The 23,921-nt window shown below is 43.6% G+C and overlaps 1 protein-coding gene across 3 annotated transcripts in view; it reads left to right on the top strand.

Annotated features, from left to right (window-relative positions):
• Nucleotides 1–23,921, top strand: part of LOC129834311 (MAM domain-containing glycosylphosphatidylinositol anchor protein 1) — a 427,292-nt gene that overhangs the window by 314,302 nt on the left and 89,069 nt on the right. For all 3 annotated transcript variants that reach the window (XM_055899179.1, XM_055899178.1, XM_055899180.1), the window contains exons 10-12: nt 5,313–5,609; nt 17,271–17,537; nt 17,873–18,021. In XM_055899179.1, the coding sequence (XP_055755154.1) occupies nt 5,313–5,609; nt 17,271–17,537; nt 17,873–18,021 (713 nt within the window). The remainder of the gene's footprint in view (nt 1–5,312; nt 5,610–17,270; nt 17,538–17,872; nt 18,022–23,921) is intronic.

Here is a 23,921-nt window from a genome sequence, read left to right as displayed (position 1 = left end):
GCATTTTGGTCAGAAGATCCTTCTCTCCTCACCTCATCTGAGGATGAGGAGAGCGACAGCTCTAACAGAATCACCCACCAAAATACAGAGACCAAGCGGTATGGGAATGCTCGACGGAGCAATAAGGATTTCTGGACTTGGGAGGAGATATTGGACGGTAGAGGACCTTGGGCTCAACCAGGGGAATATCGCCGTCCTAAGGAGGAGAAGAGAGCAGCCACAGCCCAGGAGCGCTGGTATGAGGAGGCAGCGCGACGACGCGGTTGGGAGCCCGTGAGTAAGACCCAAAAATTTCTTGGGGGGGGGCACACGAGGAGTGTGGTAAAGCCGGGTAGGATACCCGAGCCAACTCCCCGTGCTTACCGTGGAGGTAGAAGGCGTCGTACTGGTAAGACACCGTGTTATGCGGTAAAGCGCACGGTGTCCCCAGTACGCGTGCTTAGCCCAGTGCGGGCTATTCCACCTTGCCGCACTGGGAGGGCTAGGTTGGGCATCGAGCCGGGTGCCATAAAGCCGGCCCAACGTAGCTGGTCTCCAGTACGTCTCCTTGGGCCGGTGTACATGGCACCAGCCTTACAGGTGGTGTCCCCGGTTCGCCTGCATAGCCCAGTGCGGGCTATTCCACCTCGCCGCACTGGCAGGGCTACGGGGTTCATTCAACCTGGTAGGGTTGGGGAGGCTCGGTGCTCAAGAGCACGTGTCCTCCTTCACGGTCCGGTATATCCGGTGCCACCTCCATGTACCAGTCCTCCGGTGGCAGCCCCCCCGTACCAGGCTGTCTCTCCGGGTTCTCTCTCCTGCTGTTTCCTCCTCTCCAGCGCAGCCGGTGCCTAGACCACGCACCAGGCTGTCTCTCCTTCTCCTCCCTACAGAGCCATCCGTCTCCCCAGCGCCATCTGAGCCATCCGTCTCCCCAGCGCCATCTGAGCCATCCGTCTCCCCAGCGCCATCTGAGCCATCCGTCTCTCCAGCGCCATCTGAGCCATCCGTCTCCCCAGCGCCGTCTGAGCCATCCGTCTGCCATGAGCCTGCAAAGCCGCCCGTCTGCCATGAGCCTGCAAAGCCGCCCGTCTGCCATGAGCCTACAGAGCCATCCGCCAGACAGGAGCCGCTAGAGCCGTCAGCCAGACAGGAGCCGCTAGAGCCGTCAGCCAGACAGGATCTGCCAGAGCCGCCAACCAGACAGGATCTGCCAGAGCCGCCAACCAGACAGGATCTGCCAGAGCCGCCAACCAGACAGGATCTGCCAGAGCCGCCAGCGAGCCATGAGCAGCCAGAGCCGTCAGAGAGCCATGAGCAGCCAGAGCCGTCAAAGAGCCATGAGCAGCCAGAGCCGTCAGTGAGCCATGAGCAGCCAGAGCCGTCAGAGAGCCATGAGCAGCCAGAGCCGTCAGAGAGCCATGAGCAGCCAGAGCCGTCAAAGAGCCATGAGCAGCCAGAGCCGTCAGTGAGCCATGAGCAGCCAGAGCCGTCAGAGAGCCATGAGCAGCCAGAGCCGTCAGAGCGCCATGAGCGTCGAGAGCCGTCAGCCTGCCATGAGCGTCGAGAGCCGTCAGCCTGCCATGAGCATCGAGAGCCGTCAGCCTGCCATGAGCGTCAAGAGCCGTCAGCCTGCCATGAGCGTAGAGAGCCGTCAGCCAGCATGGACCTGCCAGAGCCGTCCAAACAGGACCTGCCAGAGTCCTTCAGCCGGGATCTGCCCCTTGTCCCGGTGTTGCCCCTTGTCCCGGTGCTGCCCCTTGTCCCGGTGCTGCCCCTTGTCCCGGTGCTGCCCCTTGTCCCGGTGCTGCCCCTTGTCCCGGTGCTGCCCCTTGTCCCGGTGCTGCCCCTTGTCCCGGTGCTGCCCCTTATCCTGGTGCTGCCCCTTGTTCTGGTGCTGCCCCTTGTCCCGGTGCTACCCCTTGTCCCGGTGCTGCCCCTTGTCCTGGTGCTAGCTGTTTATTTAGGGGAAGGTAGTGTTAGGGTGGGCATTAGAAGGGGTAGAAAGAAGAGGGGAGTGACTATGGTGGTATGGGGACAGCGTCCTGAGCCGGAACCACCACCGTGGTCAACTGCCCACCCGGACCCTCCCCTGGACTTTGTGCTTGTGCGCCCGGCGTGCGCATCTTGAGGGGGGGGTACTGTAACAGTCCTGACCTGTTTTATGTTGTTTTTTATGTGTTTATGGTCAGGGCATGTGTTTTGGGTGGGCAGTCTATGTTATCTGTTTCTATGTTGGTTTCGGTGTGCCTGGTATGGCTCTTGATTAGAGGCAGGTGGTTTGCATTTTCCTCTAATCAAGAGTCATATTTAGGTAGGGCATTATCACTGTGTGTTTGTGGGTGATTGTCTCCTGTGATGTCTATCGTGTTGTCGATGTTTTTCACATATGGAGCTGTTTGGCTGTTCGTTCGTTTTGATGTCCGTTCCTGTTCGTAAGTTTACGTTTGTCCATGTAAGTTTATGTTCAGGTTCCGTTGTACGTCGTTTTCTTATTTTGTAGTTTTGAAAGTGTTTTGTTTTGTTTAGTCTACGTCGTATGTGTAATAAAAATGGCTTATTTCCCTAACTCCGCATTTTGGTCAGAAGATCCTTCTCTCCTCACCTCATCTGAGGATGAGGAGAGCGACAGCTCTAACACTGTGGCCTACTCCCGACCGTCATGCTGTACAGAGCCCTATTTTTCAGGGTTTTGTTTCTCTCAGAATAGAAACACCATAATATTAATCAAATTAATTAAGGCAAATTCATTAAAATAAATCCTGTATACTATGTTATTACAAAAAAGGTTTTAAATGCTCTGGTAATGCCAATATGGAAGACTATCAAATGCTTCTCAAAGATGCCCTCTGGTGGTCAAACTAGCACTAACTTGCATAAAAATATGGCTGACAATTAAATAATGTGCCACAGCATGCTATGACGCAACTTTGAAAGGAGGAACCACTGTACGAAGAGAACATGGGCTAAGGTTAGGGTACATCCTGATTTGACTGGATTGAATTGGAATGCGTGTTGACTTCTTTAGCCAAATGGCATGAAAATTCTGCTGCAAGAAGTGCATAAAAATATAAGGAAACTATCCAAAAAATGCTCAGATTTGCAACATTGAAGAACCCCAAGAACACACTGGCCTCCATCATTAGTAAATGAAAGAAGTTTGGAACCACCAAGACTCTTCCTAGAGCTGGCTCCGCGGCCAAACTGGGCAATCGGTGGACAATGGCCTTGGTCTGGGAGGTGACCAAGAACCTGATGGTCACTCTGACAGAGCTCCAGTTCCTCTGTGGAGATAGGAGAAACTTCCAGAAGGACAACCATCTCTGCAGCACTCCAACAATCAGGCCTTTATGGTAGAGTGGCCAGACGGAAGCCATTCCTTAGTCAAAGGCACATGACAGCCCGCTTGGAGTTTGCCCAAATGCACCTAAAGGACTCTAAGACCATGAGAAACAAGATTCTCTGTTCTGATGAAACCAAGATACGTTGGCCTGAATGCTAAGCATCACATCTGGATGAAAGCAGTCACTACTCTTCACCTGGCCAATACCATTCCTATGGTGAAGCATGGTGATGGAGGCATCATGCTGTGGGGATCTTTTTCAGCTACAGGGACTGGGAGACTAGTCAGGATTGAGGGAAAGATGAACGGTGCAAAGTATAGTGATGAAAAACCTGCTCCAGAGCGCACAGGACCTCAGACTGGGGCAATGGTTTACCTTCCAACAGGACAATGACCCTAAGCACACAGCCAAGGCAATGCACGACTGGCTTTGGGACAAGTCTCTGAATGGTGGTTTTTCAGGTGATGGTCAACGCCCTTGGAGATATTGGTTTGGCCCGGAGTGAGGAGATCTCAGTGCTCTACCTATGTGTTTACCACTCCTGCGATCTCGCCCTCCTCTCATCTCCCCAGGGTCTAGAACTGCTGTTCTATTTCTCCCTTCAAATGTTCAGTAACACTTTATTTGAACACGTCTGTCATGTCCTAATGTTCTCACGGTAACCAGGGTGATGATATCTGTCTGGCTTGACTCCATCATCGGTTGTGGATTGATGTTGCTTTCTTTCAGTTTCTCTTTCTCTGTCTTACTCCGTCTCTTTCGATGTCCTTTTCTTTGACTACCACATGAAGTCCCAATACCCCTCCTGCCCTATCCCTTTTTCAATCTATGAAATGGAAGCACTATGGTGTAAGGTCCACCACTACACTGCTTATACCTGTCCAGAGTGCAACGGGAACGTTGTAGTGAGTGTTTTGGGACTCATAATGGCCAGTCTGCGTCTTTTTAATCTCGTTCCCATACTCACCTCCGCCTAAATTGCAAGGAGACTCTGGTGGATAGGAGCGTCGTTAGCCAATCAGAAAGACGTGAGAAACTCCTGGCATGATAGGCATTGGCTTCATCTTCCAACCAGTTATCTCCCACAACACTTCCCCCCCATGTCTTGGGCACCTCTACGTTCAGGAGCAGCAGCTGAGCTGACTCAATACTGGACTGTCTCAAGGCATTTAAACCTGTTCATTGTCATAAAATACAATGTGATTGGCTCAGGCATAACATTAGAGATGTAGCCTAATGAACAAGTGTTTGTGTACATTATAATACTTAAGAAATACTGCTCATTCAAGCACTAAACTCCCAAGCTAGATGTAACAATTATTGAGTTACAGAATGCTGACTTATTCTGAGTGTTGTTGTTGTTGCTAGGTAACATTCTGAGATTCATGGGAAGAAGTTGCCAAGGGAACCGATTCGCAAAAATGTTTTGACAAATACTTTACTCAGTAGGTCACTCCCATATAATGTTATGGTCACTCCCACTAAGGCCAACTTAGAATGGTTGATGTCCCAGGCTTATATGCGCTGTGCACTGGGGAAGAGGTCACCCTCTTTTCACCCTCTCTCTCTCTCTCTCTCTCTCCTGTTGTTGCTCCTAGTCCTACTGAGAGTGTTGATAGATGGAGGAAATGAGGATGTGTGTTTAACCTTGACCACTGGTTCGCCTTGCCAGTCAACACACTGTATTTAGCTTGCCCAGGGCGTGCGATGACCATTAGTATCCAATAGAAATGCCCTCACTAATTTTAACATTTAACCTCACTTGCTTCCCCCTCCTCCCCACCTCCTGCCCTACTCCTCTCTCTCTTCTTCTCTTTTTTTTCCTTTTTATAAACCCTGTTTGTCTTTTGGGCAACCCCTCCTTAAATATTTTCTCTTGTCCCCCCTAACCTTCCTTTCTGTATTTCCCTACCTCTACCTCCCCCTTGCTCCACTCCAACTCCCCTCACACTCCCTCTTTCTCCCTTCTCCAATTGCTCTCCCCTACAGTCACTCCCCCAATTTTGACAGTGCCGGCAGGGGGCCAGGTGGTGAGTGTGAGGGAGGGAGGCTCTGCCGACCTGGTGTGCCTGGTGGATGGCAAGCCCCGTCCGCCTGTACTCTGGTCGCGTGCCGACAAGGACCTGCCTATGCCCACGGGTGAGTGGGCGATGGAGACACGCAACGGGCGCCTCCGGCTGACCAACGTCACCCGTGACCTGATGGGTTCCTATCGCTGCCAAACGGCGTCCTACAATGGCCTCAACATCAAGCCACGCCAGGCGCAGGTGCAGCTCAACGTGCAATGTGAGTAGTAAAGTACTACATTTCCCATGAGGCATATGTTTATTGAGCTCTGAATATTATTGCATTTGTTCTGTTCTGGTCCTGTTGACCTACATGGGGTGCAGGCTTTTGTTCCAGCCCAGTAGTAACACATCCGATGAATGAATTGAGTAATCGAGTATGTTTTTGAGTAGATGAATCAGCTGTGGTAGTGTAACGGAGATCATTCTGAACCATGCTCACGTGATGAATAACCTTGACTGAGACCTGAAGACTTGCTTTTGTTCACCCAGCTAATGCCTACATTGTAGCTCAACAGTCTTGTGGAGCTCAGGAGACCTGAGTTTAAACCCTGGTCAGTCAAATTAGCACTTGGCCGGTTCAAAACTGCCTTCTGTCTGTTGCACTAAAGCCACCTTTCAGGGTGTGGTTTGAGTTAGACTTTTGTCTTCAATCATCATTGTTCATTTTTCTCACCAGCACTACCAGACTCTACATTTCCCTTAAAAAAACGATTGAAATGTCAAGTTCAACAACATTATCAGTCATTACAACTCAACCATCAATTTCTTCAAATCGATAACTAGCACTATTAGATTAGCAGTCACTGTCTCAATTCAATTTAAAACTCACACTGGACCGGAGTAAGCTAGCGATAACCCCCAAATGGGGTTGAATGCACTCTTACTAACAAACAAGGTCACTAATTAACAAATGGTATAATGCCACTCAGAAACCAATGCTGCTAAGTGCGCAAACCTTGTTTATTGTTTGCGCGAGCCATTAGTGAAGACGCTAGCTAGGCTATTAGCGAACTCTCCCCTTGGTTATATTTAGACTTTGTGCTCAGTAAAAGTGCTTATGCCTGCCACACTTCAATAATGCTTCCATTATGAAAGGGCTCGTCCATAAAGTTCAGAACCCTAAAAGCCTCAGGATTCAACACCATTTCTCTTCTCTTCCCCATTCACGCTCGTGAAAATCCAGCTCCTGACTTTCCAGTTTCAAAGTAGTGCCACTGAAGGTTGTTTTGCCATTGTTTTGTCGTCAATGCGGGCGGTGCCATGACAGCCAATGTTGAATAAAACTCTCACTGTCCTAGACGGCTCTTTAGAATATGTTTGTGTGTAAATTGTGAAGGAAGGTGATGCACTTTGGTGGATGGGGCGAACAGTACACTCATGGCTAATAGTGAAACATAGAGGCTCAAAGAATAGCCCTGAAGCCCATATTGCTTTGTATAATATCCCTTTACATCCATTCTTTAGAATTTTTATGTTTACAGCTTTCGTTCCAATGGCTGTATTTCTCATGAATTGTGAATGCAACATTAACAATGTGAGAAGATGTATGGTCCTCCATGTATCCTGTAATATATTCCAATAATTTAAACTTTTGATAGAGGACTGTCCATCCGTCAATGTAAGAGCCCCATTGAAAAACCATTGGCTTAATCTGTGAACGCTGTAGTTTCCTTTAATTGACCTGGAGTGAGTACTCTATTGGGAAGCTTACGAGCCTTGAAGCCAAAACATTACAAAATAAACCTAAGTCCTAGCCCCTGCCCCCTAGGCACTTACGTGATCTGAGAGAATTGGCCTCTGATATGCTACATGGAATTGCTGTTAAAAATCCAACTGAATAGTTTATAAAATGTATGTTATTTATCTTTGTGTAGCATAAGATTAATCAACCAATCAATGTACATGCAAAAACACAGATATTTAAACAAACAATTCTGAAAATCAACCTGCAATAGGGCATGCTGGGAAATATGATAATGATTGTTTTACTCAACACAGCAACACAGAGTAAAGATGACACAATCACACTCAACTCTGGTTTTTAACAACAACACTAAGGTTATTTTACACCGCCAAGTTTTATGTTAATTTAACTCCTGAATCAACACTATAAATGTTACACTGAAACATCTACATTAGGTTAAACTGGACAATTTGCTGTGTAATATACAGTACAATAAATACACTGCTGGTTCACTCATACTCCCTTCTATACTCCTACTCTCTGCTCAATAAAATCAAAGAAAATACTAATTTGGAAAACAGAAAGACATGGCAAAGATCTCAATTATGTCACTACTGTATATGTAAAAGGATTAAGGGAATACCAGATACAAGCACAAATATTCCCATATACTCTAGGTACAGTTTAACATATTCTCACACCTATCTTTTTAAATGTATCAAATTACTCAAACTCCTGATCTTAAAGTTTAAACACTGAAGTAAACACTATTGCTCAGGCACTATTTTAAAAAAGAACAAGCTTATGCAGAAGCAGAACCCGTTTTTGCCTTTTAAATAATCCTTCTAGCCTCTCAAAGAGCCCTTTCTTCTAAAAAAAATGGTTCTTAGGATAAAAATGTTCGAGGTAGAACTCTGTGCCTTACAAAGAACCCTTCTCTACCAAGAGAAAGAATCTTCAGATGAAAATGGTTCTTGGTAGAACCCTATCCCTCCGCAAACAACCCTATTGGAACTCCTTTTTCTAAGAGTGTAGCTTAGCGCAGAACGAATGCCAGCTTAATTAAAGACCACTATGACCGTGGAGCTGACATTCCAAATCCTCCCAACCCCCATCCACCATCCGTCCACATGCTTAAAAAGATACTACTAGATTTACAAGGCTTGCTAATGCAGGCGGGCAGAAGGACGACACTTTCAGATGCTCGTCTAGTCCAGTACACTTCAATGATTTATTGGCCAGGTGGCCACCCCAGTCTAGAAAGACAGAAATAGAGAGAGAGAAAGAGAGAGAGAGAGAGAGAAACTGAGTGTGACAGATGGATGGAGGAAGAGAGAAAGACAAACAGGGAGAAAGAGAGAGTGACAAACCGAGAGAGGAAGGGATTTAGTAACAAGCAAGAGAGGGAAGAAGAGAGAGACACGGAGAAAGAGACGAAGGGAGAAAATAGAAAATGAGGAAGAGGGGAGAGATTTACAAACAGAGAGAGGAAAACAGAGATAGGTAGATGTTGCAGAACCCCTTTTCCAGGGAACCATCAGTGCTTTGGAAACCAACGATTCCCCTTTCCTTCCCTGGATTTCTTCACTGTACCCAAACCAAAAACAGATTTAATGCGTTGCTCAGTTATGTATAGAGCCATGTCCTCATGGAAGGCTCTGCCACCATGTTACTCAAACAAAAAGCAAGTTTAACTTTAAAAAACAGATACAAAACACATTGTATCACAGCGCCTCTCTTCTTTATAAAGATTTAATTTAACTCTTATTGCTTATCAAAGTATGAATATGTACAGAATAAATGAATAGTGTCTAATTAGTATTTTTGTTGCCTCTTGTCTTTCCAATATATAACTCTTATTTTATGATTTTTTAAATTTTAATTAAAGTCCTATCTTACGCTGTTTTTGTGTATACTTTGTCATGTATTTATACGTTTTATGTGGAAACTAGGAAGAGTAGCTGATGCATGTGCAGCTAATGGGGATCCGAATGAACTTAACTGAACCCTCCTTCCCTCCTACTTTGTATTTATTTGTTTAATTTATCAGGTTCGTTTTTCAACCCTTCATTTAGCACCGTTGATCGATACGCGGGAAGATGCTATATTTTTTTTTACTGTGCCTATAAGTGGAAAACCCTCTATCTCTTCCTCTCTCCTTTTCTCCTCTTCCTCATTTTATTCTCCCTTGCTCTCCCTTTCTTTATCACTCCTCTCACCGTGACATGGATGTTCTTCTTCATTGCTATTCTCATCATCATCAATCAGACGACATCTCACCGCATCTCTCTGTCACTATCCTTCTCCCTCTCTCTTTGTCTTTCTCTCCCTCTCTCCTATTCCCTTGCCACCTCTCTCTCTCTTCTGTGTCCCTTTTGCTCTTCCTCCCTCCCTCCCTCGCTCCATCTGAGCTCCTCAGTCATGTGCAGTCTTTCTCTCTTTCACTCTTACACCACACATGCTCTCCATCATCTATCTTTCTCCATCACCCCCCCCCCCCCCCACCTTTTCTCCCTTACACTTGATGCAGATCAATCTCCCTGGAGTGTACCATACTGTAAATGTCATGTCTTCATGCATTACTACAAGAGGGTAATGTACAGACTTGACTAACGCGCTGGGAAAGCTGTGTTTGTGAGAGAGAGAGAGAGTCTGCCTGCATTAATATCTGTCTGTCTGTCTCTCTCTGTATTTCCATCTGTATATGTCTGTGTGCATGTGTATGTGTGTGTATTTTTATGTGTGTGTGAGTTAGAGCGAGGATTACGGCAAATATTTGTTGTCTCCAATAAGACGGACGATGATTCTGTTTACGGGGATTATGGCATCGTGAAATTGAAACATTCTAGCGTAGCACGAGCCGCAAAGGAAAATAGATAGGGGAGACAGTAAGGCCTGGTGCTGAGTCATTTTGTCAGTGGTCCCATCCGTGCACCACGTTTCTAGGATGAAGACACCAACTGCTGACTGGCAAGACACGAAGCCGCCACTACATCACTTTATCAACAAGCCTCACCTCACGTCTCTCTGCCCCCTGTTCGGTCGCTTTTCCTCCTCTCTCTCTCTCTCTCTCTCTCTCTCTCTCACAGCCCCCTCTATCTTTTCCTCTCTCATCTCATTTATATTGTATATCTTTTTTTCCCCCTCCCTTTCGCTCGCTCATGGTCTCTCTCTAGGGGCTTCCACTGTTCCCATTCTCTCAATTCCTCTCAATCTTCCTTTCTTTTTTCCCTCTTCCTGACTCTCTCTCTCCCGAGGTTACTCCTGTGTCCTCCCTCTCTCCCTCGCTCTCTATTTCTATCTCTTTGGGTGTCCTCCTCTGACCCTTCCCCCTCCCTCTCTCTCTCAATTCAATTCAATTCGCATGATGTAACAATGGACTTATTGCCAATTTGCAATATTAACATAATAAAAATAATAAGCAATAATCAAGGGTCAAAATAGCCATTCAGTGAACAATAACAAAGGCATAGAGGACATGTGCAGGTTGGTTGGTCTGTCAGACATTGACCCTCAAACTATGTCAGGCAACAATGTAGTGCGCTGCCAACCCACACCGCTGCATCCTCCCCCAACAGGACGGGTAGCCTATTCTCATCTGAGTGGTCTTTGAAACCTTGAATAAGGGTTTCAAATTTTGAGAAATTACACTCTCTAATTGGTTTTATATTTTTTACATTTTGTCAGGAAATGCAGCTCTGTCTCGGGTTCTGCTGTGGTTGCACAGCCTTTCTTCTACAGCAAGTATTCCCAAACTACCCCCGTTGGGGGGTAATGTGAATCACAATGTGATTCACATTTAAAAAATAAGAATTAGTCACATAAAAAAAATCTTCACATTTTCAAACAATCCATTTATATTTTCCAACGGGGCTATACATTTGGGTGAGGTTTTTTCTCACCTGAGTAGCCTCATTGCACCTCCAAAAATAAAATTAAACCATCAGCCAATTTGAAAAATAAGCCACAGGAGGTTTTGAGTGAGAATTAAGACAACTTTCAAGTAGTAAGGCATGTATAAAAGCAACAGATACCTTTAATAAGAAGCATCTTATATGGTGAGCTACCGAGTGGCTAGGACAGGCAACAAGTCCCATACTATTGTGGAGATCTTAATTATTCCTGCTGCCACGGATATGGCTGGGACAATGCTGGGGGAAAAGGCCAAAAAAACGATACAGACAATGCCTTCGTCAAACAACACTGTTTCACGGCGCATTTAGTGACATGGCAGGAGATGTTTTGAAACAATGAAACAATTTGCATACAAGCCAGTGAATTATATGCGTTAAAACTGGATGAGCCAACAGACGTGGCGGGCCTGGCACAGCACCTGGTATATGTCCGTTATGTTTATGGGGGGTCAATTAAGGAAGACATCCTCTTCTGCAAACCACTGGAAACAAGGACAACAGGAGAGGATATTTGTAAAGTACTGGACAGCTTTGTGACATCAATTGGACTTTGGTAGTCAAGATGTGTTGGTATCTGTACTGATGGTGCAAAAGCCATGACAGGGAGACATAGTGAAGTGGTAATGCGCATGACAGCAGTTGCTACCAACACCAATTGGGTTCACTGCAGCATCCACCGAGAGGCTCTTGCTGCCATGGGAATGCCTGAAAGCTCGAAAGACATATTGGACGCTACAATGAAAATGGATAACTTTGTTAAAGCAGGGCTCCTGAACTCTTGTGTATTTCTGCACTATGCAATGATATGGGCAGCGACTATGTAACACTTGTACAACATACAGAAGTGTGCGGGTTATCAAGGGGCAAAGTATTGACATGTTTTCTTTTTATTGAGAGAGAAGCTTAAAATTTTCTTCACTGACCATAATTTTCACTTGTCTGACCGCTTGCATGATGACGAGTTTCTCACACGACTGGCCTATCTTGGTAATGTTTTTTCTCGCCTGAATGATCTGAATCTGGGATGACAGGGACTCTCCGCAGGTATTTTCAATGTGCGGGACAAAATTGAAGCTATGATTAAGAAGTTGGAGTTCTTCTCTGTCTCCATTAACAAGGACAACACACTGGTCTTTCCATCATTGTATGATTTTTTTGTGTGCTAATGAACTCAAGTTTATGGACAATGTAAAATCTTATATAGCAAAGCATATGAGTTGGGTGCGCAATTACGCAGATACTTTTCCGAAATGGATGACAATCACCTGGATTCATTATCCCTTTCATGGCCTGCCTCCAGTCCACTTACCGATATCTGAACAAGAGAGCCTCATCGAAATTGCAACAAGCGGTTCTGTGAAAATGTAATTTAATCAGAAGCCACTGCCAGATTTCTGGATTGGGCTGCGCTCAGAGTATCTTGCCTCGGCAAATGGCGCTGTTAAGACACTGATGCCCTTTGCACCCACGTACCTATGTGAGAGTGGATTCTCGGCCCTCACTTGCATGAAAACTAAATACAGGCACAGGCTGTGTGTGGAAAATGAGACTCTCTTCAATACAAACCAACATTGCAGAGTTATGTGCATCCTTTCAAGCACAACCTTTTCATTAACCTGTGGTGAGTTATTCACAATATTCGATGAGCAAATAAAGTTTTATATGTAAGATGGTTAAATAAATAGAAAAATGATTGACTATTATTATTTTCATTTGTGCCCCGGTCCTATAAGAGCTCGTTGTCACTTCACACAAGCCGGGTTGTGACAAAAACTCACACTAATTCTTGTGTTTAATAAATGTATCATATAGTGTGTGTGTGGCAGGCTTGCATTGATGGCAAAAACAACATTTTAGAGTGCGCTGACCCTGGTGCTAGAGGGGGTATGCAGCTGGAGGTTGAATGTTTGAAGGGATACGGGACTATAAAAAGTTTGGGAACCACTGCTCTACAGGGAGCCAGGCTTTCCTGTGTCTACCCTTCTCAATGGCAAGGCTGTGCCCACTGAGCCTGTACTTTGTCAAGGTTTTACTAAGGTTTTGATCTTGGTCAAACCATTTGCCACGGTGTACAGTACTGTCAATTTAGGGCCAGATAGCACTGCATTTTGCATGTGCTTCCCAATAAATAATGTAATTTTGTTTTGACTGTGTTGCATTTTTGTTTATTCCGATTGATTGGATGTTCTTGTCCTGAGGCTTCAGTGTGTAAGTAGAACAGGTTTATGAACTCAGCCCCAGGACCAGCTGGATGTGGAGACTATATTCTTTGCTCAGATCTTGGCATTGCAGGACTTGGTAATGTTAATGTATTTTAGATGTTTCCAAAACTGCCATGAAGTGCAATTGGTTATATGACACATTCAAATAGTTTTAGCCAAATGTATTTAAATTTTAAATCGTTTTTTAATGGCGCAGAATGCCCTGCGTGCTTTCTCTCGGTTCAATCACTGCCTCATTTAGGTGTCCAGTTGAGCTCATTTTTAAACGTAAGAAACTGTAGTGTGTGCAGCACTCTATATATGTTGTACCAATTGAGAATTTTGGTCTAATGATATTCCCTGGAAAATCATTATTTTTGACTTTTTAGGGTTAGCAGGTCCAGGCTCTGCTGTGGGTGACAGCAGGCACAGGTCATCTGCGAACACCAGGCATTTAACTTCTGAATTGTGGTGACTAACACCAGGGGCTGAGGATTTTTCTAGAATTGTGGCCAAGTTTATGTAAATATTGAAGAGTGCAGGGCTCAGATTGCAACCCTGGCGAAGGGAATTCTGTTATTTTCTTGCCAATTTTGATGCTGCACTTATTACCAGAATACATTGATTTAATGATAGAATCAAATGCTTTTTGGAAGTCGATAAATCAAGGGTGTATTTTGGTATTATTTTGGTGGAGTGTGTTGGGTATATGATTGGTCGCGCGATGTTTTGGTATAAATCCAATTAGCCTTTTATTCAAGACATTCTGTTTATTAAGGGAGTTTAGAACTCTTGTATTTATTATACTACAGGAAACCTTCCGCAGGTTACTGGTCACACAAATGCATATGTGCTTGAAAGGGTAAATTTTGTCCCCGTTCTTAATGCTTGGGGTTATGCGTCCTTGATTCCAGATGTCAGGGAAATAACCTACAATCAAATTAAACAGTTATAATATAGCCAATTGAAATTTTGCACTAGTGAATTTGAGCATCTCATTTAGGATGACATCAGGTCTGCATGCTTTTTAAATTTGAGGACCTGACATTTCTTATCAGTAATTGGGGAGTTCAATGGATTTTTTATGAATTTTGCATTGTTCTGCTTTTGCATCAGTTTGAACGGGGTTGTAGAGTGTTTTAAAATGGCTTGTCCAATATGTCACCATTTTGTATTGTTAATTTCTCTAGTTTCGATTTTTTGTAGGTTTTTCCAATTTTGTGAGAAGATGTTTATAGACTCCTCCATTAGTGTCGGCTGCTTGAAGTTGTACTGTGCATTTTTGGTTCTGAGTGTACAGTACATTTATAGTTTTAAAGTCTCACAGGAATTAGGGCGTAATTCACCATTATTTTTGTCTCAGCGCTTTTGGCTTGATACTGTTTTTCCTTATAATTTGACAATCTGCATCAAACCAGTTTTAATCTGTGGTCTTTTTTTGGTTCGTTTTTTATCAATTTTAGTTGTGCTTCTTTTGTTATATTGTTGATTATATTGTTGATGTTTTTTACTGCTAGATGTATGCCTTCTTTACTGTGAGTGGATGTGGTATCTATAAAGTTATCTAAGAGTGTTTGAAATCTTTGGTTACTGGTGTTCTTCTGTGCTGTTTTGGGCCCGTCTGTAAGAGTTTCTGATGTTGTACAGCTTACTGGGCTGTGAATGTGTGCTTGTTTCCATGTCTGTTCTTTTGAGGAACAAGGTAATTTGGCAGTCATCAGACAGAGGTGTTAGTGGCTTGACAGTGAAGGAGCTGGGAAAGAAAGGGTCTATGTCTGTCATCATATAGTCTACTGTGCTGTGGACAGGAGGTGAGCAACAGGTGAACCTCCCCAAAGAGTCCCCCCGTAACCTACCTTTGACAAAGTAGAGACCCAGTCTTTGACAGAGCTACAACAGATTCCTTCCTGTTTTGTTGATGGCTCTGTCACTGTTGTTTCTATGGGGGAGATTACGACAGTTGGAAACAGTATGGCCTGTAAGAAAGCCCTCCCCTCGTGTGGTTGTTAGAACAGGTAGTGTTCCTGTTTTCTCATTTATGTCCCCACAGATGAGCACATTTCCCTGGGACTGGAAATGGCACCTCTTTTCCTCGAGGATGGGGAATATCTCCTCTGAGTAATATGGGGATTGTGGGGGGGATATATATTGTGCAAAATAACCTATATTTGTCTGTCAATACAAGTTTTTAAAAAGTTTTTTGAACCAAATGTGATATTTACCCATTTTGAGGGGATCAATTCGATTTTGTAGTTCGGTTTTGTAGCAAATTATCAATCCTCCAGATTCTCTGCCTCTATTGACAGAGCTGTGTTTCTGTGACGGCACAAGTACCTTTCTGTACCCTGTGGGACAGTGAGTGACAATGTCTGCCTTACACCATGTCTTCTGCAGAATAATGACATCAACATATTTAAGATTTTTTTTTTACTACAGTGCTAAACTCTTTGGTCCAAAGGTTGATGAGTTCAGGCTCTCAATGTTCCACATGCTCACTGATAGCGATTTCATGTTACAAAAAGAAAGAATAGCACAGTCCAAAAATAAAGTAACTACTATGTTGTTAAGAGTGAGATAAACAGGAAAACAGCAAACATTTGTTGTCGTTTTCCTTCTTGAACAAGTGAACTTGGAGGAGCTGTTTAATCTCACTCAATCCTACAGAGTTCTCCTGTCCTCTGAGGGCCTCCGTATAGTTGCGCTGGTCCTGCTTTTGGGCCCTGTGGAGGGGAGGGGGGAAAGGTCTGGGTGAGTGTGGGTCAGTGGGGCGGAGCGGTGTTCGGGGTGGTGAGGAGTTGCAGCTTCTCTCTCTCATCTCTCCCTCATTCTTGCCTTCCAAAGAATCAATATTCTTCCAAAAATGGTTCTTAGGATGTCAAAGGTTCTATATAGAACCCTTTGCCTTACAAAGAACCCGTGTCTTCCAAAAAGGGTTCATCTGATCAAAACAGTTATAGGTTGAACCCTATCCCTCTTCAAAGAACCCTATTGGAACCCTTCTTTTCTAAGAGTGTAGGTATTCTGCTCTAAGGAAGTGAGTGATTCTAACAGTGAGAAGGTTCAAGCTTGCGTACTCAGATATAATAATTGGATAAGAGCGTCTTCTAAATGACAAAAATGTCAAATGTACAATTACCAGGCCTTGGTATCAACTCCACGATCTACACTCCATCTCCCTTATCGTCCAGGTCTCTTTGAAATACGGCCATAACATAGTCTATAATTACATAGCCATTGCCAATAAAGACAATATTCAACGGCGGCTTAAGGCTAACGTCGTGTGAACCCTAACGTTTGTGGCCCCATACGTCTCTTGGCATCGTTAGCTCTGCATTAGCATTCTTTGCTAATAAGTAGCCTATTAGCGTAATGGCGGAGCGGGGTGATTTGCAGCAGTGTAATTCTGCTACGGTGCTAGCCATTGGACCTGGAGGCTAGTCAGTCATTCTCCGTGGAGAGCTTCTGACATGTTAATTACACACGATTAGTGCTTAGCACGATGCTAACGTCTGCGCCTCATGGCGTCCGATCCATCATATCGACATATCCGTTTTCACATGTCAGGTGTGACGTCTCTCTTGCCCCTTGTCTTTATGCTCCTGCACGGTACTGTATGGAGGGAGAGGCTCCTGGGATAAGCTGCAGAGAAAGTGCACTGTTTTGAGGCCAGGGTTTTATCCCACAAAAAAATGAATTGATTATCAAGCGGCTTAGTATTGCTGTCTTACGTCTTAAGACATAATATAGGTCTTAAGATGTAAAGAACAATACCAAACCACTGATCATGATTCAAGGTTTCTCCTCCTTTCATTTTGTTGCTGGGACCATTGCTGTGAAGACTCACCTATCTCCTTTTCTGCTTTCTTACACTTCCCTCCACCCTCTCTCTCTCTCTACCTCCCTTTCTTGCATTATTCCATTAAAGATCTGTCTCGTCTTAAAAACTGTGAGAGGGGATGCTTCTACTACTTGGCTATGTAGGAACACTTTATTTGAAGGCTACCGACATAAGGACGTCATAACACGTTTCTAACCCATACATAACTCATTCATTAACACTATTTTCCCCCTTCACTCAGACGCTCCAGTCCTGGACCCGGTCTTTCAGGATGTCCGTTCACCCAACTACCAGTTTGTGACGTTGCGCTGCCTCATTCAGAAGTCCAACCCGGCACGCGTGGCCAGTGTCCGCTGGGTCCGAAACGGCGAGCCCCTGTCCTCCCTGACCCCGAATCCGCAGGAGAACCCGCAGCTGAAATTCAAACTGGACCCCAGCAACAACGGCACATACGAGTGCCGCGTCAGCAACGGCGTGGGCAGCTCCACCTGCACCTTCAACGTCTCGTGTGAGTACCAGAAGAGGTTGGACTTCCTGGTAGTGTTGGGGTCAATTCCATATCAATTCAGTCCTTTCAGGATGTCCAATTTAGGATTGCAGTGTTTGGTTTTCAACAGACATAATGGGACCCATATGGTTATGGCTACAAGATGAAAAGAGAGCAGTTACCTTTTGTCATAAAATATAGGACTGAAAAGGAAGTGCATTAAAACTTTTAAAGCATTTACATGGGCATCTGACCCTCTTATACACAATTCATAAAGTACCAAACCAACCAACTAAAACTCCCCCTCCCTCTTCTCCTTCCCCTTCTCCTTCTTTCTCCCTCCCCCAACACTGTAGCCCGTCCATACAACGCAGAGTTTTACTTTGATACGCCCAACCCCATCCGCATTCAGAAGGTCAACAACTACTCCTACAACCTCCAGTGGACCCAGAGAGAGCCGGCAGCTACAGACCGCATCATCGGCTACTGGGTCAACGTACGCACGGTGGGTCACACACACACAAACACACACACACACACACACACACACACACACACACACACACACACACACACACACACACACACACACACACACACACACACACACACACACACACACACACACACACACACACACACACACACAAACACACACTGCAGAAGGAGCCTACACACACGCGCACACACACACTCACTCACTCACTGACCCACTCACTCAGGAGCACTATATTGAGTGTTGTGTGAAGTGAAATAAGTGAACGTGGGCCTTCATAATTTGAGCCAGGGGAATAGCTGAGGCTGTGTTGGGAGTGGACAGTGGATCGATGGGAGCTTGTACTGCATTAACAACACTCTCTGAGCAGCCAAGATCCAGAGTGACACCTCTCTCTACCCTTCTCTTCCTCTCCTCCTAGCTACATACATGCCTCTCTTCTCCCCTTTCCCCTCTTCCTCTCTATCCTCTCCTCTCCTCTATTTTATTTTCTTGTCCTCTCCTCTATTATCCTTACACTCCCTTCTACTCCTCTTCTCCTCTTCTCTATTCCCCTTTCTTCTCTATTCTCCTTTCTCCTCCCCTCTGCCTCTTCTCCCCTCATATTGCCCATCTCCACCTCTCTTCTTCTTCCTCTATTCTAATCTCCCCTTTCTTCTCCTCCCCTTCTCTCTTCCTCTCCTCTCCACCCTCTCTCATCCCCTCTCAATTCCTCTCATCTCCTCCACCCTCCTCCTCTCCTCATGCTAATTGAGGACAGATTCTCTCTGACAGATACAACCTCTCTTTATAAAGTTGGCAGTCCCACCCCCATGTTCCAGTCTCCTGCTCATCAAAACGCATATCCTCCCTAATCACGACAGTGGCAGTGTCACACGGAAAGTGACTCCATTGTTGTAACAGCGGGGTGGGCGGTTTCAAATGTGAGAAAACAAGGGGGTTCTGTTTTTTTCGCAGGTTGACGTTTATTGTCATGAGTCTTACCCTGGAGGTAGAACTGAGTGGTTTCCACTAGATGGGCCAGAGCCAAAGTCAGAATTGACTATATTCTGTCCTCATTAAATGGAGGTGAATATAATTCAACATGCAGCTAAACACCTCACTATTATGAAAGCTCTGGAGACAGGATTTCCATTTATTGAGTCAGGAAAAAGGGTGAAACTGAGAAAAGGAGACAATCGCCAAAATTGTCATGAGTCCATAATTATTATTTTTTTGTTCAGAAGTAACCTCCAACAGTATGGTATAAAGCCTTAACAAAATGACAGCTAATTACAGCTACAACCAACGTTTCTCAATGTACAGTACCATTCAATAGTTTAAACACACCTACAGTACTTATTCCAGGGCTTTTCTTTATTTTTACTATTTTCTACATTGTAGAATATTAGTGAAGACATCAAAAACAACACACATGGAATCACATAGTAACCAAAAAAAGTGTTAAGCAAATCAAAATATATTTTATATTTGAGATTCTTCAAAGTAGCCAACCTTTGCCTTGATGACAGCTTTGCATACTCTTGGCATTCTCTCAACCAGCTTCATGAGGTAGTTACTTACTCATGAATGTATTTCAATTAACAGGTGTGCCTTGTTAAAGGTTTATTTGTGGAATGTTTTACTTCTCAATGCATTTGTTTCAATCAGTTGTGTTGTGACAAGGTAGGATTGGTATATAGAAGATAGCCCTATTTGGTAAAAGACCAAGTCCATTATATGGCAAGAACCGCTCAAATAAGCAAAGAGAAATGACAGTCCATCATTACTTTAAGACATGAAGGTCAGTCAATCTGGAAAATTTCAAGAACTTTGAAAGTTTTATGTGCTATGATGAAACTGGCTCTCATGAGGACCACCGCAGGAAAGGAAGACTCAGAGTTACCTGTGCTGCAGAGGATAAAAGCATTAGAGTTAACTGCACATGATTACAGCCCAAATAAATGCTTCACAGAGTTCAAATAACAGACACATCTCAACATCAAATGTTCAGAGGAGACTGCGCGAATCAGGCATTCATGGTCGAATTGCTGCAAAGAAACCACTACTAAAGGACAGCAATAAGAAGAAGAGACTTGCTTGGGCCAATATATTTCTGATCCAAATTTGAGATTTTTGATTCCAACCGGAACGGATGATCTCTGAGTGTGTAGTTCCCACTGAGAAGCATGGAGGAGGAGGTGTGATGGTGTGGGTTTGCTTTGCTGGTGACACTGTCAATGATTTATTTAGAATTCAAGGCACATTTAACCATCATGGCTACCACAGCATTCTGCAGCGTTATGCCATCGCATCTGGTTTGCTTTTAGTGGGAATAAAATTTGTTTTTCAACAGGTCAATGACCTCCAGGCTGTGTAAGGGCTATTTGACCAGGAAGGAGAGTGATGGAGTGCTGGATCAGATGACGTGGCCTCCTTGTGATGAGTCAGACCGCAGAATGAAGGAAAAGCAGCCAACAAGTGCTCAATATATTTGGGAACTCCTTCAAGACTGTTGGAAAAACATTCCTCATGAAGCTGGTTGAGAGGATGCCAAGAGTGTGCAAAGTTGTCATCAAGGCAAAGGGTGGCTACTTTGAAGAATCTCAAATATAACATATATTTTATAACATGTACTTTTTGGGTTAATACCTGATTCCATATGTGTTTTTTCATATTTTTGATGTCTTCACTATTATTATACAATGTAGAACATTGTAAAAAGAAAGAAAAAACCCTAAATGAGTAGGTGTGTCCAAACTTTTGACTGGTACTGTATATTTAACACAAAACTAGCATAGACTTACATAAGAAAACAACATGAAAGTACACTGAACAAAAATATTAATGCAACATGTAAAGTGTTGGTGCCAGCTTTCATGAACTGAAATCAAAAATCAGAGAAATTTTCCATATGCATAAAAAGCTTATTTCTCTGTCTGCAATAAACCTTTTTGTGGGGAAAAAATGTATTCTGATTGGCTGGCCCTGGGTCCCCAGTGGGTGGGCCTAGCTGCCAAATGGGTGGGCCTATGCCCTCCAAGGCCCACCCATGACTGCACCCTTGCCCCCCCCCCCCCCCCAAAAAAAAGATCCTAATTAATTTATTTCAATTGACTGATTTTCTTATATGAACTACCTCGTTAAAATCTTTGAAATTGTTGCATGTTGCATTTATATTTTTGTTCAGTATCGATTCATGTAAACCCACAGTTCCAAGGCTTACTTGCACATTACATCACAAAATAATACTCTCCAAAATGACGATGAAATGAATCAAAGTTCACAAAAATAATAATCCACCACTTTAGGTAAGTAAGTAAATAAAGAGTTACCAACATAGCTTCAGAAGGCATAAAGTGCTGGTAGATTGAAGAGGATTACATCAAATTGTTGCAGACAATACCTGTGTTCCAATGCTCATAATAACCGCACTAACCATTTGTGACGTAAATTGAGTGTATAGTATGCTTATTGGTCATAGTATGGATATAGTTAGTATTCCAAAAGTTCCCGGATGTTGTACTAAATTTGTCAAAATTTGATGTATACACGCAGAGGACACATTTTCTGTACTTTTGGGCCCATAATTATTCCAGCTGCGTCGGTGATATTTTTTTATGGCAGCTGCAATGTAAAACTATGATTTATACCTCAAATATGCACATTTTCGAACAAAACATAGATTTATTGTATAAGATGTCATAAGACTGTCATCTGATGAAGTTGTTTCTTGGTTAGTGACTAATTAAATCTCTATTTGGTCGGTTTTGTGATAGCTACCTATGCGGTAAAAAAATTGTGAAAATATGCGGTTGAGTCTTTTGCTATTGTGGTTAGCTAATAGAAATACATATTGTGTTTTCGCTGTAAAACATTTAAAAAAATCGGAAATGATGGCTGGATTCACAAGATGTGTATCTTTCATTTGGTATCTTGGACTTGTGATTTCTTGATATTTATATGCTCGTATTTACTTGTGGCGCTATGCTAGGCTATGCTAGTCAGCTTTTTACTGATGAGGATGCTCCCAGATCCGGGATTGTGATGAAGTAGAAGTTAACTAATTATTTGACATCTGAAGGTAATTGGTTGCACCAGATCTTATTTTTTGTCTTCATAGCAAAGGGGGTGAATACATACAGTGGGGCAAAAAAGTATTTAGTCAGCCACCAATTGTGCAATATTTTGTCTGTCATAGTTGAAGTGTACCTATGATGAAAATTACAGGCCTCTCTCATCTTTTTAAGTGGGAGAACTTGCACAATTGGTGGCTAACTAAATACTTTTTTGCCCCACTGTATGCACGCACCACTTTTCTGTAAAAAAAGTGTAACATTTTTGAAACAAGTACTTTTTTTAATTTCACTTAACCAATTTGGACTATTTTGTGTATGTCCATTACATGAAATCCAAATGAAAATCCATTTAAATTACAGGTTGTAATGAAACAAAATAGAAAAAACGCCAAGGGGGATGAATACTTTTGCAAGGCACTGTATAATAATTACTTTTCAAATAAGTTACCTTACACGTTATGTTGGCTGACAATTTGTTAGCTACTGTTCTAACGAATCACTTAGCATATCATTACAGCTGTATGTAGCATTATGTTAGCTAGCTATGTTAGTTGGCTACTTATACATCAAACTTATACATCAAACTGTGCAATGTTTAAAACGGTGAGAAATCGCAGAATGGTGATTTTACTAAATGACTGAATGGTTTGATATTAGGTGGCTTCTTGTGTAAATATTTTCCGTCTGGATTTTAATGATTTGTATGTACTTATCACTAGATGGTCACGCTGCAAAGTGAAACTTGGCTAGCGGCAACATTTAGTTATTCAGCCAATTCAGCCATACTGTATTCCCCCTTTTTCTACCCAATCAAAGTGGGTGATAGCTGAATAAGAAATGGAGTATCAAGGTACTATGATGTAACTGAATGTAATTTGGTGTGGGGAAATGTCTTTGAACAGAGTGTTTTCTTTCTTCCCTCTTTCTATGTTTCTTTTTACGAATCTCTGTTCGTTTCTGCTCTTATCTTCGGAAGCTGGCGCAAGTCTTTAGGTGAGATGCTCTTGGTCTGTCTCGTTCTCCTGGAGCCCCAGCTGCCCTGACATGGATAATAAGCTATCTAACTACCCAACGTTTATTGACTTGATTATACACGTCCTTCTTAGCTAAATGGTTTGCGTTCTCAATGGACATTTGGCTGCTTTCGTAAATTCGCTCTGGCTATCTACTCCAATTTCAGAGCACTCTCGTCTGTGTACCAGAGTTCAGAATAATGAATTGAAGAGCGCTCAACACCCGTTGAATATGGCCGGTGGCAAAAAGGCGTAATTAAATTGTTGCCAGTAGCACAGTTACAGTCACTGACACTCTGGATAATATGAAAACTGCCTACCCAGCTCTGCTAGGGCAAGAAAAAGGGTCAGAGTGGTCTCATTTGTGTCTGGAAGTAGCTAGCAAGGTAACCAATGTTAGCTTGGGTGCTTGACTGCCGTTGTAAGGTCAGAACGCTCAAATCAATCCTACTCATCGGCCAGAGCATCCAGTGTGCGCTCCAAGAGCGAAACGCTCTGAATTTACAAACGCACAATTTGACAACGCTCTGAATTTACGTGGCACTCCACATTGAATTTAAGAACACACCCGAAGTCGTAAAAGGTCTAACTAGTCATTTGTTATGCTAACAAGCAAGCAAGAGGTTGCATTGGAACAGCATCAACTTCCGGTAGACAGGCGAAGAGCTAGTATGCTCAACTGAAAGCATACTTTTAGTTTACAGTATACTAAAATGGATTAATAGTGTATAGCATATAGTATATACTCATGAATTAAGTATGTTAGTATGGGTATTCGAACACAGCTAATAAGTGAAAGGAGCTCTGCATTAACACACCATGACTTCCTGATTAGCCA

The sequence above is a fragment of the Salvelinus fontinalis genome, chromosome 35 (assembly GCF_029448725.1).
Source record: "Salvelinus fontinalis isolate EN_2023a chromosome 35, ASM2944872v1, whole genome shotgun sequence".
NCBI lineage: Eukaryota > Metazoa > Chordata > Actinopteri > Salmoniformes > Salmonidae > Salvelinus > Salvelinus fontinalis.
The sequence above is the reverse complement of the archived record's forward strand: the minus strand, read 5'-3'. Positions and strand labels throughout refer to the sequence as shown.